The 17,839-nt window shown below is 38.1% G+C and overlaps 1 protein-coding gene across 5 annotated transcripts in view; it reads left to right on the top strand.

The window, feature by feature from the left end:
• Window positions 1–17,839, top strand: part of Phf8 (PHD finger protein 8) — a 102,165-nt gene that overhangs the window by 50,921 nt on the left and 33,405 nt on the right. For all 5 annotated transcript variants that reach the window (XM_057759048.1, XM_057759049.1, XM_057759046.1 and 2 more), the window contains 4 exons: window positions 5,063–5,241; window positions 5,798–5,883; window positions 6,418–6,551; window positions 7,273–7,583. In XM_057759048.1, coding sequence (XP_057615031.1) covers window positions 5,063–5,241; window positions 5,798–5,883; window positions 6,418–6,551; window positions 7,273–7,583 — 710 coding nt within the window. The remainder of the gene's footprint in view (window positions 1–5,062; window positions 5,242–5,797; window positions 5,884–6,417; window positions 6,552–7,272; window positions 7,584–17,839) is intronic.

Genomic DNA, 17,839 nt, shown 5'->3' with positions numbered 1-17,839 from the left:
TAGGAGGATACAGTATAAGAGATCTCTGTGCCCTCCCTAGTCTTATACCTGTGCCATTTCCGTTAACCTGCTGCAGCTGCCAGAAGGTGTTATTAAATGGACTGAGAGACCATAGAAATATTTGTGAATAAAGTATATCTTTTCCAAATTGAATATATTGCAGGAGTAATGTGTAGATGAAATAAGATTGGCTGTATATCAGAAATCTTAAAATTCAGCAATATGATAGATATGTGGGGGTTATTATATATTTAAATTTTTGTATGTGTTTAAATTTTTCATGATTAAAAACCAAAAGATTAAGCGATAAATAGATATTATTGAGTAGTTACTATGTATCAGACTATCTTAGCTGTTTATATACATTATTTTATTTAATCCTTATAGTTCTCAATGTAAGTTTATTACTTCCATGTTATACATGTGAAAACTGTGACCCAGAGAGTTTAATTATACTATTTGTCATCATTGGGTCTTTGCTGTGTGACAGACTCTCTATTAACATTAACTCTATGAGCTAGAAAGTAGGTCAATCTAATAAGAACTAATTCACTGAGAGACATTTTGGCCAAATAGCTATTTGCTAAATATATGAATGTTCTGATTTACTAGAAACATTCCTTTTTGCTTTTTAAAATCATTTGCCATGTGTTAACAGGCTAATCTAAATTACTTATGTGTTTTCCATTCCCTTTGCATATGTCTTGCATATATTATTTGTATAAATATATATGCATATACACATATGTTACAGAGAGACAGAAAGACAGACACACACACACACATACTCACACACAGATTCTCATTATCCTGCTGGCCTAGGACTCCCTGTGTAGACTGGGCTGGCCTTGAACTCACAGAGATCTTCCTGCTTCTGCCTCTCAATTGCTGGGATTAAAGGAGTGTGCCACCATGCCTTGCATGTATCTGTGTATTTTTATTAACATAGAGTATTTGTATATATTTATGAGGTACAATGTAATATTGGGTAGTGACTAACTTGGCAATGTTCTAAAATTTTTGAGTACATTCTGTATTACTTTGAGATATATAAGACATTATTGTTAATTATATTCATCCTGTTATACCACAGAATACCAAAAGTTACTCATTTGATGAGACAATAATAACATTATGTCTATTGATTGATCTCTTCTCTATTTCCTTTCTATTCTTTCCAGTTTCTGAGCTTCTATAAAAAGAACTCGTAAAGATAATACTTATTAGTAGTTTGCATGCTATAAATTAACTTGCTCAAGTATGTAATTAAGTGGATTTTAGTAACTTTACAGACTAATCCAGTTATCATTATAGTTCAATATCTTTAATCACTACTAATATATATATCTCTATGGATTTGCTTTTTTTCGACATTTCATATAAATGAAATCATATTCTGGCTTCTTTCACTTAGTGAGATTTATTTATAATACAGCAAAGAACCATTATTACTTTGTTCATTTGTTGAATAATATTCCTTTTTCTGGATATACCACATTTTGTTTATTCACTATTTTATAATCATTTGGATTGCTTCTACTTTGAGCTAGAAGCAATGATGAATAATAATGCTTTGGACATTTATGGTAAAGAGTTTTGGTTTTGCATATGTATGTGTGTGTTATGTGTACATGTGCATGTTTGTGCACATTCACATGTGGAAGCTTAACGATATCAGATGGCTTCTTCAGTGACTCTTCACATTTTGTACTGAGGTAAGATCTCTTATTTAACTGGAAGCTCTCCTTTTCAGCTTCTGGCTACCCAGCTTGCTCTGGAAATTTCCCTGTCTATGTTCCCTGCATCTGGGAATTACAGGTTGGCCATTACAGGTCCTCTTGGTGTTTACATAAGTTTTGGGAATCTGAATCCCTACTGAATCATTTCCCCAGTCCCATGTACAAGTTTTTATGTGGATGTATATTTTGGATTCAAGAAATGGCTGAAAATTATACCGAAGTGTATGTGTGTGTCATTTTACATTTTAGACCAGCAATCATAAAGTTCTATCTCCTGTGGATTTTGTTTGTTTTTTGTTTCTTTCTTTGGTTTATTTTTGGTTTTTCGAGACAGGGTTTCTCTGTGTAGCCTTGATCGTCTTAGAACTTGCTCTATAGACCAGGCTGGCTGGCCTTGAACTCAGACATCTGCCTGCATCTGTGGTATTAAACACTACCTGGCTCTCCTGTGTATTTTGTATGAATCACTTGAGACTTGGTTTTAGAGTTAAGAGATGTGGTTTGTTTGATGATGCATGCCCTTCATTGTTTTCTAGTTATGTGTGGTTTCGTCGTTGTTTCTGTCATTTTAAAATTATTTTTGAGATAGAATCTCTTTGTTTTCATGCAGGCCCCAAAGTCATGCTATAGCTGAAAATGGCCTTGAGCTCCTAATTCTTCTACCTCCACCTCCCAGGTCCTAGGAGTACAGAAGTGTACTACCATGCTAGGTTCATTGTACATTTCTTTTTATATTTTTCTTGTGCATGTGTCTGTGTATATGTGCAGGTATCTGTGGACCTAGAAGAGGGCATCTGATCCCTAGGAGCTAGAGTTATGAGTTACCTGGCATGGGTGCTGCTATTCAAACTCAGGTCCTCTACAAGAGTAGCAGCTGCTCTTAACTGCTGAGCCACCTGTCCAGTCCTGTATATTGCTTTTAAATAAAGGTTGTGGGAGTGTTTTGTTTTGTTTTTGGCTGTTGGGGGTGAAACACAGAGCTTCATGCATACTAAACAAAGTACTGTACCACTGAGCTACATCCTTAATCCCCAAATATTTTATAGTGAATGGGTACAGTGTAATGTTTTATAATACACCTATATTGTGAAATGATTACTAACCTCAAAATAATTAACACACTTATTTATAGAATTAGAAAGATTCAAGTGTGCAGGGCAATATTGTTGATTAAATATTCATTAAGACCTCTAGAACGTACTCTATGTAGTTTTGCAGCCTTAAACCTCTTAACCAATATCTCTCCCAACTCACTTTATCCTTCATAACCATCACTGTACTCTAATCAAAATTTCTGGGTTTTTTTTTTTTAGATTCCATATAAAAGTCAGATCATACATTTTTTTCTGTATGGCTTGTTTCACATGGCATAATTTCCTGCTACAGATGTATCCATGTTATCAAAACTAATCAGAAGATTTTTTGGACATAGAGTCTTTCTTTGTAGCCTAGGTTAACCTCAAATTCATCATCCTCCTGCCTTAGCTTCTGGAGTACTGGGATGATAGGTATGTCCCACCATGTCTGACTCAGTATGGTTTACCTAGTGATTAAAATATATTTTTTGTATGTCTCATTGTGGTCATTTGTATATTATCTTTGGAGAGAAATGTATTTGGATCTTTTGATTGCTTTGAAATTATTTTAATTACTGAATCTAAGAGTTCTTTAAATGTTTTGGGTACAAATCTTTACTAGATAAATGATTTGCAAATAGTTTTTAATCTTTGACATTACTCTCTTCCTCTTTTCTTTGTTTCCTTTTATTTTGAGACAGGATCTTGCTATGTAGCTTAGGCTGGTCTTGTACTCTTCCTCCTGCCCTCAGTCACTAAGTGCTGAAATTACAGTCTTGTGCCACAATGTTTACCTTAATGTTTTTTTATTGTTGTTGTTTTGTTTCTTGTTTTTGTTTTTATTTATTTATTTTTTGAGTCAAGGTTTCACTGTGTAGCCCTGGCTCTCCTGGAACTTGCTTTGTAATCCAGGCTGTCCTTGAACTCACAGAGATCTGCCTCAGCCTCTCAAGTGCTGGGTTTAAAGGCATGTGCCACCACTGCCCAGCAAACAATGTCTTACTTTATAATTCTGGATGCCCTGGATCTTGTTACATAGACCAAGCAGGCCTCAAACTCACAGAGATATGCCTGCCTTTGCCTTCATGGTATTAGGATTAAAGGTGTGCACCTGCGTGCCAGTGTATACGTCTATTCTTATGCCAATCTTATAGTGCCTCAATTTAATCATAAGTTTTGAAACTGAGTAGTTTAAGTCCTTCAGTGTTGTTTTAAGAGGTGTTTTCTATTTTAGGTCCTTCCTTTACATGTCAAGTTTTTAAAAATCATTTATTCTTTGACAGTATCATGTACATACGCAATGTATTTGTTGGTTCTAAGAACAGTTGATCATTTATATTTATAATTTTTTTTTTTTTGGTTTTTTCGAGACAGGGTTTCTCTGTAGCTTCAGTGCCTGTCCCGGAACTAGCTCTTGTAGACCAGGCTGGCCTCGAACTCCCAGAGATCCGCCTGCCTCTGCCTCCTATAATTTTTTTTAGTATTTTGAGACAGGATTTCTCTTTATATATAGCCTTGGCTGTCCTGGAACTCATTCTGTAGACCAGGTTGACCTTGAACTTGCAGTGATTCACCTGCCTCTGCCTCCAGAGTGCTAGGATTAAAGACATGCACTGCCACTGCCTGGCTAGTAATTTTTGAGAATTTATTCTTAATACGATCCTCTAAACAAGACATGCACAATGGCCACCGCAGTTGTCATACCAACATGAACAGTGGCAATCTCACAAAGTCTCATACCTAGGTGAAGAGCTACAGGCAGGGGAGAGTCAATCTTCTCCAGGAATAAGGCACCTAATAGGTTATCCAATCACATCTGTTCAGCCCAAGACATATAAATATACAAACAACACTAAATGAACTCAGTAGGTTGTATTTACATGTATATGTATACACAACACACATATGTTATTGCAACACATAAGTGACAAGAAGAGGTTATAAATTTGACAGGAAGTAGGGGTACATGGGAGGAACTGGGGAGGGTGGAAATCTCTACCATACAGTAGAAATGATGTAAATACAGTACTCATGTCATTTTTTTTACAAAAATAAATGGTAGATTTTGATGATTATACTGTATAAACACTTAGGGAAATTTTGCCTTTTGGGGAAAGCCATGAGTAGGGACTGAGGCCAGAGATTTGCATATGTTAAGCATGCATTCCACCATTGATCCATACTTTTAGCCCTACCATGATAATATCTGACATGACTCATTTTATGTTCATTTCTTTGTTTTTGTAGTACCAAGAGGGTAAAGAGCATATCCAAGTCTCGGAGAGCCAAAATTGCAAAGAAGGTAGACAGTGCAAGGCTGGTAGCAGGACAAGTCATGGGAGGTGAATTTGACTTGGATTCAGATGATGAGCTGCAGATTGACGAGAGACTGGGAAAGGAAAAGGCGAGCCTGATCATAAGATCAAGTATGTTTCTGTTCTATTTCTTTCCCGCCCTGCGATGTCACATTTGTTTTAGGTTTGAGCTTGTTGGCTTTCTGATTTACCAGGCTCTAATGTGCCTCATCTCTCTGAATTGTTTGTTGGTGGTTATTACTTCAAAGAAAATTACACCCATCTATTAATTTATTTATGGGATTTTCTTTGTTTGGGTTTTTTTTTTTTTTTTGGTTTTTCGAGACAGGGTTTCTCTGTAGCTTTGGAGCCTGTCCTGGAACTCCCTTTGTAGACCAGGCTGGCCTCGAACTCACAGAGATACGCCTGCCTGCCTCTGCCTCCCGAGTGCTGGGATTTTTTTTTTTTTTTGAGATAGGCTTTCTCTGTTTAGCCCTGGCTATCCTGGAACTTCCTGTTGATCAGGCTGGTCTTGAAGTCAGAGATCTTCCTGCCTCTGTCTCCCAAGTGCTGGGATTAAAGGCGTATGCCACCTTACCTGGCAAAAATTACATTCTTCTTTCATTTGAGTGTTTGGCTCAGACATCATAATCTTAGCCTCCTACTAATATATTGCATTGTGTTTTAGAATTTCCCCGGAAGTTGCCCCGAGCAAAGCCTTGCTCTGACCCCAACCGTATTCGTGAACCTGGAGAAGTTGAGTTTGACATTGAGGTAGGAACATGTCGTGTATCTAGTCAAGGTACAAAGATAATTATACATTTAATTTCTGAAATATTTGCAAAATAAAAGATTGCATGCAGGCTGGGGATATTCTTCACTGTAGAGCACTTGCTTAGCATGTGCAAAGCCCTGGGTTCAATTCCAGTACTACAATAAATTAAATTGTATGCTATTGTGACCAGCCAATAAACGGAGGATTATAATTTATTTAAATTTTTAAAAATCCTTTAATAAAGAAAAAAATAGTTAAGTATCACTTAACAAGGAGAGTGTCTATCTGATTTGAAGTTTATGATATGTTCTTTCACAGACTGTTTTACTTCATTGATCTCTATATTGCTCACCTGTCAAATAAGAGTTAAAGTGCTTTTACAAAGATGCTGTAAAGATTAAAATGAAAGGAAAAATGTTCTGCATAATAAATGGTGTTCATTTAGGATGTTAGACGTTACACTGTCAACCTTGTATTGGAAACTTACCAGACCTGCCCCGTACAATTGAGGCAGTATGCTCTTTCCCTAACAGGAGGACTATACAACAGATGAGGACATGGTGGAAGGGGTTGACAGCAAGCTTGGGAATGGGAGTGGAGCTGGTGGAATTCTTGATCTACTTAAGGCCAGCAGGCAGGTGGGGGGACCTGACTATGCTGCCCTCACGTGAGTAATCTCCATTTTCCAGACTATCAAAGAGTACCACCCAAACGGCTAGGGCACTTATTGAGCACTTTTGTTTGTTTTGGGTTTTTGAGACAGGGTCTCTTTATTTAGCTTAGGCTGGTCTGGAACTCCTAGTCCTTCTGCCTTCCCTCCAAGTGAGTTCTGGTATTACAGGGATATACCACCATGCGCAACTTACTGAACCAAATAAACAGACAATTAACATTGGCATTTAGCTGAAAGAATAATATGGATGCAAAAACTATCCTGGTAATCTTCAGATCTGGCAGTGACAGGATATGTAGATTTGAAGAAAAATCAATTTTAAGTACATAGAAAATGGGCCAGGGAGAGTCATAGAAAGAATTGTTAATAAAAAAGGAAATAAGGTAGCATATATGAAAAATAGATTTTATCTACCTTCATTGCTTGTCTTCAGAGAGACTTGAAGCAAAACTAGCTTTTCATGCCTGGTCTACAAGAGCTAGTTCCAGGACAGGCTCCAAAACCACAGAGAAACCCTGTCTCGAAAAACAAAAAAAAAAAAAAAGAGAGAGAGAGAGAAAATAGTTTTTAATATTATCTTTATTCTTAACCATGGATGGTTCTTGCCTTTGTAACACCTTGATTGCCATAGTGGTTCTTCCTCCCTGAGTGTTCTTACAACCAGTTTCTTCTGACTAGAATAACTTCCCCAGTGTTTCTCCTCTGTCCTTTACAGTGAGGCCCCAGCCTCCCCCAGCACTCAAGAGGCCATCCAGGGCATGTTGTGTATGGCCAACCTGCAGTCCTCATCATCCTCACCAGCTACCTCCAGCCTGCAGGCTTGGTGGACTGGGGGACAAGACCGAAGCAGTGGGAGCTCCAGCAGTGGGCTGGGCACTGCATCTAACAGTCCCGCTTCCCAGCGTACCCCAGGGAAGCGGCCCATCAAGAGGCCAGCATACTGGAGAAACGAAAGCGAGGAGGAAGAGAATGCCAGTCTCGATGAGCAAGACAGCTTGGGAGCATGCTTCAAGGATGCTGAGTATAGTAAGAATGTGTTAGCATATGGGGCTAGATTGAAAGAGTTCCCTTTAGCCCAGTCCCAGTCCTAACTCTAAGAGAAGACAGCCTGTACTGAACACAGAGCTTACCTTAAGTTAGGTGTGACCTTTTTCTGAGACATGTTTTCTTGTTGTGTAAAATGGGAATTAGGTTGTTGTAAGAATTAGAAATTATACTTACTTTGCACACTAGGCCCTTAGTGACTTAATCATGGGAATTCCTCAAATATAGTATAGTTAGTTCCCTTATATTTAACTGTCATCTGGTTTGGTACTATTCATCTTTCACTCTAGTTAACTCTTTTCCTCTCTTCCTTATTTGACTATCACCATCTGTATTGTTAATGTTCTATGTTAACCAGTTCATTTTTTTGTGACGGTATATACCATCAGTTCTTTATAGCTGAGCATTTCACATCCATGGTTTTATCTACAAATCAAAAATACATGGAAAAATTACATCTATACTGAACATGTACAGATGCATTTCTTTCTATTTTCTTCTAACTTGTATAATTATTTACATTGGAATTATACACGATGAAGGGCATATAGAGCATGTGCGAATACCATACCATTTTATATAAGGAACTTAAACACACATGGGTTTGGGTTGGGGAGGACATTCTGGAATCAGTTCCCTTCAAGTATTGATGGAAAACTAAAATGTCCTTCATTAAACTTTGCATATTTAAGAAACAAGTCCTAAAATGATGAGTCATTAAAAGGATGATTTTTTTTTTTGGAGTAATGTAGTAAATAAAGCACTGGTTTATATAATGTAGATAACAATAGTACGGGTTTTTCTTTTATTATTTTAAAAATTATATAGAATTTATATAGATATAATTAATTTTCTTTGAGACTAAAAAACTAGAGCAAAACAAAATTCCTTAGGCCTGATACTCTTCTTTCTGAGCCCAGTTTCCTTTTGTTTTGTTTGTATAACTTACATGTAGATATATGTAGACAGAGTATTTGTTTAATGTGTGGCTCTGCAGTTTGGCTACCTTTCTTTTTTTATTTTTATGTACATTGGTGTTTTGCCTGCAGGTATGTCTGTATGAGGGCATCAGATCCCCTGGAACAGGAGTTACAGACAGCTGTGAGCTGCCATGTGGGTGCTGGGGATTGAACTTGGGTTCTCTGGAAGAGCAGCCAATGCTCTTAACCACTAACTAAACCATCTCTCCAGCCCCAGTTTGGCTATCTTTCAACATCAGTACATGGAGATCTGCTTCATCAATTCATAGAGGCTTGCTTGCTGCAAACTATTCTTTAGCATTATATGTTTAATCAAGTCCTTATTTGATTGACATTTTAAGTTGTTCTTAAGGATTTTTATTGCATACAAAATCCTTACAATAATCTTTTATGTTCATTTGCCAATAAATGTCGTCTAAGATAGTAAAACTTGTTGGATTAAAGATTGTATATGAGATACATATTGATAGGGTCAAACTGTGCTTCAAAAGGATCAGCTTATAAATAGTGTATGAGAAATGCCCTTTTCTATACAGTCTTATCAGCTGTGGATATTATCAACCATTTTAATTCTGTTGTTAAAGTAGTGTTTCTGTTTGATTCTTTGTTTTATATATATGCTGATCCTATTTGTTCATTTTCTATAAACAATCTTTATTTTTTCAACTATTTTTTCAATTTTTTCTTATTGATTTGTAGATGTTCTTTTCTCATTGTTTTTATTATTGTTTCCCTACTGAGATTTTGAGACAAGGTCTCTCAGTGAACATGTAGGTAAAGAATTTGACTAGATTGGGTTGACCAACAAGATCCAAAGCTTGCATAGCAAGTACTTTACAACGAGACTATCTTTCTTGCCTTCTGGTCATCTCATTTACTACCTAAGCCCATGATTGCTTTACCAGTTTACATTCCTAACAGCATTGAATAAGTGTTACTTTTCCCCACATCTACACCAGCATTTGTGATTTTTTGTTTCTTTGTTCTTATGTAGCCCTCGATGTTTAAGAACTTAGACCAGGCTGGCCTCGAACTCAGATATTTACCTGTCTCTGCCAAATGCTGGAATTAAAGGCATGCACCACTGCCACCTGGCCTAAGTTTTGTTTTGTTTTTGTTTTAAATATTTCTTTTGTGTGATGTGGATGAGTGTTTTGCCTGCGTGTATATCTATTCACCATGTATGTGTATGTGGTGCCTACAGAAGTTAGAAGAGTGCATTGGATCCCCTGGAACAGATGGTTGTGAGCTGCCATGTGGGTACTGGGAAATCAAACTCAGATCCTCTGGAAGAATAGCCAGTACTCTTAATCCTTGAGCCATCTCTCCATTGGAAGAGCAGTTTTAATTTGCATTTGTCTAATGGCTAAAGATGTTTAATTTAAAGTTTTCAGCCATTTACATTTCATTTTTTAATTGAGTTGTTTGTTTTCATGTTTAATTTTTTGTTTTTATATATTCTAAATAATAACCCTCTGTTAGATGCTGTGTTAATTACTTTTCTATTGCTGTGATAAAACACCATAACCAATGCAAATTACAAAAAGAATGTTTAATTGGGCTTAGATTCCAAGGGGTTAGTGTCCTTGATGGTGGAGCATCAAGGAACAGCTGGGAGCCCACATCTAAAACTGCTGAGAATTCAGTAGGCATGGCATGAATCTGTTGAAACCTCAAAGCCCACCCATGATATACCTCCCCTAACAAAGCCACACCTCCTAATCTTTCCCAACAATCTACCAGTTGGGGAATAGTCAAACATGTGTAAATATAGGACATTCTCAATCAAACTGCCACAGATATAACTCTGATAAGATTTCTTCCCATTCTGTAGGCTGCCTCTTCACTTGATTGTATCCTTTGCTGTTCAAAAAGTTGAGTTTCATGAGGTCCCACTTACTAAATTTTGGTCTTAATCCCTGTGCTATCATGGTCTTGCTCACAAAGTCCTTTCCTATACCAGCAAGTTCAAACATACTCCCTACTATCTACTCGTCAGTGTCAAGGTATCAGGTCTTATGTTAAGGTTGTAGGTCCATTTGGAGTTGACTTTTTGTTCAGGGTGAAAGATGAAAATCAAATTTCATTCTTCTACATGTAGATCTAGTTGGACCACTGGCTTTTCTGAGTACTATTGGATTCTTTGTCAGAACTCAGGTTTGTTTATGAGTCCAAAATTGTATTCTGTTGATCAACAAATCTGTTTTTCATGTCAGTACCATGCTGTTTTCATTGCTATAGCTCTGCAACATGATTTGAAATCTGGGATGGTAATATCTCTAGCAGTTTTGCTGTTGCTATTCAGGATTTTTTGGCTATCCTGGGACTTTTGTTTCCTTATGAAATTTAAGATTGTTTTTTTCAATTTTTGTGAAGAATTGTATTGGAATTTGGATGAGGATTGTGTTGAATCAGTAGCTTGCATTTTTAAAAAAAATTATTTATGTTTTTTTTTTAGGGACAAGTGCTGTCTGCACGTATGCCTGTAGGCCTGAAGAGGGCTTCAGACAGTATTATAGATGGTTGTGAGTCACCGTGTGGTTGCTGGGAATTGAACTCAGGACCTCTGGAAGAGCAGCCAGTGCTCTTAACCTCTGAGCCATCTCTCCAGCCTCACCCTTACCCCCCACCCCACCCCCGCACCAAACTTGCTTTTTGACAGGATGACTGTTTGCACAATTTTCTGCCAATCCATGAATGTGGGAAACATTTGCATCTTCTGGTGTCCTGAAAAGTTTTTCTTTTCAGTGTCTGTACAAGATTTCATTTCTTTAGTTGATTTGCTCCAAGCTGGTTTTTTTTTTTTTTTTTTTTTTTGGATTTTCGAGACAGGGTTTCTCCGTAGTTTTTTGGTTCCAGTCATGGAACTAGCTCTTCTACACCAGGCTGGCCTCGAACTCACAGAGATCCGCCTGCCTCTACCTCCTGAGTGCTGGGATTAAAGGCGTGCGCCACCACTGCCCGGCTCCAAGCTGTTTTTTTGAGGCAATTGTGAGAAGTACTATTTTCTCTGAATTCTTTCTCAGTATGTTTGTCATTTGTATATAGGAAGACTACCAATTTTTATATGTTAATTTTATGTCTTGCTACTTTGCTGAATGTATTTATCAGCAGTAGGGGGTTTCTGGTGGCATCTTTAAAGTCTTTAACATGTAGAACCGTATCTTCTGAAAATAAATATACCTTGACTTCTTTCCAATTTATTTTTTATTAGTTAATTTATTTTTAAACGATCTTTTCTCATTTTACATACCTATGCCAGTCCCACTCCCTCCCTTCCTCCACCTTTTCCCCATCCCCCCTATCCACTCCTCAGAGAGGGTAACACTTCCCATGGGGAGTCAACAAAGTTTGACATCACATTGAGGCAGAACCAAAGCCCTCCCCTCTATAATTAAGGTTAATCAAGGAATCCCTCCAAAATGAATGGGCTCCAAAAAGCCAGTTCAAGCAGAAGGGATAAATTCTGATCCCATTGTCAGTGGCTGCAAAGACTGCCCCAACTACACATCTGTTACGTACATTCAGAGGGCCTAGTTTGGTCCTATGCAGGGTCCCCTGCTGCCAGTCCAGATCATTGATTTCCCACTACCTCAGGTCAGTTGTTCTTATGAGTATCCCCAACGTGGTCTTGACCTCTTTTGCTCATATTATCACTCCTTCCTCTCTTGGACTAGTCTCCAAAAGCTCAGCCCAGTGCTTAGCTGTGGATCTCTGCATCTACTTCCATCAGTTGTTAGATGAAGGTTCTTTGATGGCAATTAAGGTAGTATGATTACTACTACTACTGACTACAGGGCAAGGCTATTTCAGGGACCATCACCACTATTGCTTAGGGTCTTACCTAGGGTCATCCTTGTAGATTCCTGGGAATTTCCTGCCAGGTTTTACACTAGCCCCATAATGGCTCCCACAATCAAGGGTATCTCTTTCCTTGCTCTCCCTCTCTGTCTTTCCCCCATCTCAACCATCCAGTTTCCTCATGTTCTCCTTCCCCTTCTGCCCCTTCCACACTCCCAATTTTCTCAGATCTTGTCTATTTCCCCTTCCACAGGGGGTTCTTTATGTCTTCTGGAAGCTGGGGTCATGGAGTATAGTCTAGTTATCTTTTGCTTTATATCTAATATCCACTTAGGAGTAAGTGAGGACATACCATGTTTGTCTTTCTGGGTTTGGGTTACCTCACTCACAATGGTTTTTTTTTCTAGTGTCATACATTTGCATGCAAATTTCAAGATACTATTTTTTACCATTGAGTAGAACTCCATTGTGTAAATGTACCACATTTTCTTTATCCATTCTTTGGTTGAGGGGTATCTAGGTTGTTCCAGGTTCTGGCTATTAGGAGGAATGCTGCTATGAACATAGATGTGCAAATGTCCTTGTTGTATGGGTCTGCATCCTTTGGGTATATGCCCAAAAGTGGTATTGATGGGTGTTGAGGTAGATTGACTCCAAACTTTCTGAGAAACCGCCATACTGATTTCCAAAGTGTCTGTACAACAGTGGAAGGGTATTCCCCTTTCTCCACATCCTCTACAGCATAAGCTATCCTCAGTCTTTTTTATCTTAGCCATTCTGACTGGTGTAGAGTCATTTTGACTTGCATTTTCCTGATGGCTAAGGATGTTAAGCAATTGCATAAGTGTCTTTTGGCCATTTGAGATTCTTCTGTTGAGAATTCTCTGTTTAGATCTGTACCTCATTTTTAATTGAATTATTTGGTATTTTGATGTCTAGTTTCTTGATATATATATATATATATGAGATAAGACCTCTGTCTGATGTGGGGTTAGTGAAGATCTTTTCCCTTCTCTAGGCTGCCATTTTGTCTCAGTGACTGTTTTCTTTGTCCTACATAAACTTCTCAGTTTCAGGGGGTCCCATTTATTAATTGTTGCTCTCAGTGTCTGTGCTACTGGTGTTATATTTAGGAAGAGGTCTCCTGTGCCCATGTGTTCAAGGCTACTTTCCACTTTCTCTTCAGTGAGGTTCAGTGTGGCTGGATTTATGTTGAGGTCTTTGATCCATTTGGACTTGAGTTTTGTGCATGGGGATAGATATGAATCTATTTGCATTCTTCTACATGTTGATATCCAGTTATGCCAGCACCATTTGCTGAAGATGCTTTCTTTTTTCCATTGTATAATTTTAGTTTCTTTGTCAAAAATCAGTTCATATGTGTGTGGATTAATATCAGGATCTTTGATAGATTCCATTGGTCCACCTGTCTGTTTTTATGCCAATACCAAGCAGTTTTCATTACTATAACTCTATTTTAGAGCATGAAGTCAGGTATGATGATGCCTCCATTGGTTCCTTTCTTGTACAGAGTTGTTTGGTTCTCCTGGGTTTTTTTGTTTTTTCCATATGAAGTTGAGTATTTTTCTTTCTAGGTCTATGAAGAATTGTGTTGGGATTTTGATGGGGGATTGCATTGAATCTATAGGTTGCTTTTGGTAAGATTGCCATTTTTATTATGTTGATCCTACCTATCCAAGAGCTTGGGCGATCTGTAGTAGGGGGCTGCTTTTTTGTTCCCGGCTGCTCAGCCCTGAAATATCCACACAGAAACTGTATTAATTAAATCACTGTTTGGCCCATTCACTTTAGCTTCTTATTGGCTAACTCACCAATTAACTTACATCTTAATTTAACCCATTTCTATTAATCTGTGTATCGCCATGTGGCTGTGGCTTACAGGCAAGTTTCCATCCTGCCTCTGTTCCCAAAGGCAACTACATGGTGTCCTGACTCTGCCTTCTTTCTCCCAGCATTCAGTTTAGTTTTCCCCACCTGGCTCTTCTCTTTCCTATCACAGACCAAGACAGATTCTTTATTCATCAACCAATTGTATTCATAGCATACAGAAGGGAATCCCACATCAGAGATCTTTCCATTTTCTGATATATTCTTCAATTTCTTTCTTCAAAGACTTAAAGTTCTTTTCATACAGGTCTTTCACTTCTTTGGTTAGCATTACCCCAAGATATTTTATGTTATTTATGGCTATTGTGAAATGTGATGTTTCTCTGATTTCTTTCTTAGCCCTTTTGTCATTTGTGTATAGTAGGGTACTGATTTTTGAGTTGATCTTTATTTCTTTTCCCAGTGTTGTTTCGGTTGAGTGTTGTTCAGTTTCCATGAGATTGTAGACTTTCTGTATTTTGTATTGTTGAGTTCTAACTTTAAGCCATAGTAGTCTGATAAAATACAGGGGGTTATTCTAATTTTTTTGCATCTTTTGAGGTTTGCTTTGTGACAGAGTATGTGGTCAGTTTTTGAGAAAGTTCCATGAGGTGCTGAGAAGAAGGTATATTCTTTTATGTCCGATAGAAAGATGCCTGTTAATTCCATTTGAGTCATGACATCTGTTCTCTTATTTCTCTGTTAAGCTTTTATCTAGCAGACCAGTCCATTGTTGAAGTCTCCCACTATTAGTGTGTGGGGTTTGATGTGAGGTTTAAGCTTTAATAATGCTTCTTTTACATATGTGGTTGCTCTTGTATTTGGGGCATAGATGTTCAGAATTGATATCTCCTCTTGATGGATTTTTCCTGTGGTGAATATGAAATGTCTTTCTTCATCTCTTTTGATTGATTTTAGTTTGAGGTCTACTTTGTTAGATATTAGGATAGTTACACCAGCTTGCTTCTTAGGTCCATTTTATTGGAAATTCTTTTTCCCAGCCCTTTTCTCTGAGGTAATTAATGTCTGTCTTTGAGGTTGAGGTGTGTTTTTTGAACACAGTAGAAGAATGGATCCTATTTTCCTATCCATTCTGTTAGCTTGTGCCTTTTTATAGGTAAATTAAGTCCATTGATACTAAGAGATATTAATAACCAGTTGTTATTTTTTGGTTAGTGGTGTTTGCATGTTTCCCTTCTTTTGGGTTTGCTGGTGTGAGGTTATCTGTTGCCTGTGTTCTCGTGGATGCAGCTAACTTCCTTGGGTTGGAATTTTCCTTCTAATACTTTCTGTAAGGCTGGATTTGTGGATAGATATTGTTTAAATCTGGTTTTGTCATGGAATATCTTGTTTTTTCCGGGTATGGTGATTAAAAGCTTTGCTTGGTATAGTAGTCTGGGTTTGCATCCATGATCTCTTAGTCTACAACACTGTCTACAAGGTCTGTCCAGGACCTTCTGGCTTTCAGAGTTTCTATTGAGATGTCAGTTGTAATTCTGATGGGTCTGTCTTTATGTTACTTGGCCTTTTTCTTTTGCAGCTTTTAATATTCTTTCTTTATTCTGTATGTTGAGTGTTTTGATTATTATATGGCAGGGGACTTTTTATGGGGGGGGGGATGTCCAATCTATTTGGTGTTCTGTAAGCTTCATGTACCTTCATAGGCATATCCTTCTTTAGGTTGGGAAAAACTTATACAATTTTGTTGAATATATTTTTTGTGCCTTTGAACTGGAATTCTTCTCCTTCTTCTATCCCTGTTATTCTTAGGTTTGGTCTTTTCTTGGTGTCCCAGATTTTTAAACTCAAGTCAAGCTACTTTCTTCACCACACTGCACTTTTTTTTTTTTTTTGGTTTTTTTTTTGTTTTTTCGAGACAGGGTTTCTCTGTAGCTTTGGAGCCTGTCCTGGAACTCCCTTTGTAGACCAGGCTGGCCTTGAACTCACAGAGATCCGCCTGCCTCTGCCTCCCAAGTGCTGGGATTAAAGGCGTGCGCCACCAACGCCCGGCTCACACTGCACTTTTCATATCTTTATGCACTTCCTGGGTAAGAGTAACTAAGACCCATCCTAACCTAAATGCTAATCTGTCTTGAGATTTCTTACACAAACACACACACACACACACACACACACACAGTCTGTTACCTTTTAATTCAGCCTCATTAAATTTCTCCAGACACTGCCAAAATACAGCTAGGTCACTTGCTAGAATATAAATGGCCTCTAGGCCAAATTCTGATAGAGATTTTGTTCCCTTCTGAAACCTCAAGACCTGGGCCTCCATGATCCACATTTCTTTTGGTATTCTGGTTTTCTGAATACTATTAGATTATCTTCATTTTGTTTTGCTTACAGTATTTAAGGGCTGTTCTAGCCTGTATCTCCAAATTTTACATTTGTCCTACAAATCTGTTCTGAAGGCCTATGAACCACATTGCTGGAGAGATAGCTTTGTGGTTAAGAGCACTGGCTGCTCTTCCAGAGGATGGAGGTTCAATTCCCAACACCCATGTGGTGGCTCACAATCAGCTGTAACTCCAATTCCAGGAAGGTTGACATCCTGTTCTAGTCTCTAGGCATCTTGAACACATGTGATACAGTCATACATGAAGGCAAAACACACATTCTCAAAAACATAAAAAAATTAAGTCTTATTAACCCATGGGCAGGTTTATCATAGCAAACAGCCCCACTCTTAGTACCAATTTCCTGTATTTTTTTAAAACATGACGTTATTCTTCTGGAGAAACAACTGAAGGAAAAAAGGGTTTATTATGGCTTAATGATTTCAAAAGGGGTACAGTGCATCATAGTAAAGAAGGAAGGCAGCAGGCACTTGAAGCAGCTTGTCACAGAACATCCTCAGTCAGGAAGCAGATAATAGATAAGGAATCAGGCCCAAGAAATAGAAATTCAAGGTCCTCCTCCAGTGACCCACTTCTTCCATCAAGGCTCTATTTCCTAACGGTGCCACAAACTTTCAAACCAGTGCCATCAGATAGGGACCAAATAGTCAAACACATGAACCTATGGGGTTATTTCTCATTCAGATTGCAACAGTATATGAAAATTTCTCTGATTTTAAGAAATTCCATCGCCATGATTAATCTCACATGGTCTACTGTAGCTTCTTTATCTTGATTCTCTGCAACCATACTGTTGGCCATGTCTCTGTCTACAACTGATTTGGTTTTTTTGTTTTTTTTTGGTTTTTTTTTTTGGTTTTTTGAGACAGGGTTTCTCTGTAGTTTTGGAGCCTGTCCTGGAACTAGCTCTTGTAGACCAGGCTGGTCTCGAACTCACAGAGATCCGCCTGCCTCTTCCTCCCAAGTGCTGGGATTAAAGGTGTGCGCCACCACCGCCCGGCTCTACAACTGATTTGAACCTGTCTCCATGACCACTATGATTACTGCTACTACTCCACAACCTCCTCCCTCTTCTCCCCCCATCCGAATTACTGTACCTAGAGCTTCCAGTACAGTGTTCATTGGTAGTGGCATTCTTGTTATTCTTTCTTCCCTTCCCTCTCCTCCTCTCTTCTTCTTTCCCTCCACCCTTTCTCTTCAC

This window comes from Chionomys nivalis, chromosome X (assembly GCF_950005125.1).
Source record: "Chionomys nivalis chromosome X, mChiNiv1.1, whole genome shotgun sequence".
Classification (NCBI taxonomy): Eukaryota; Metazoa; Chordata; class Mammalia; order Rodentia; family Cricetidae; genus Chionomys; species Chionomys nivalis.
The sequence above is the reverse complement of the archived record's forward strand: the minus strand, read 5'-3'. Positions and strand labels throughout refer to the sequence as shown.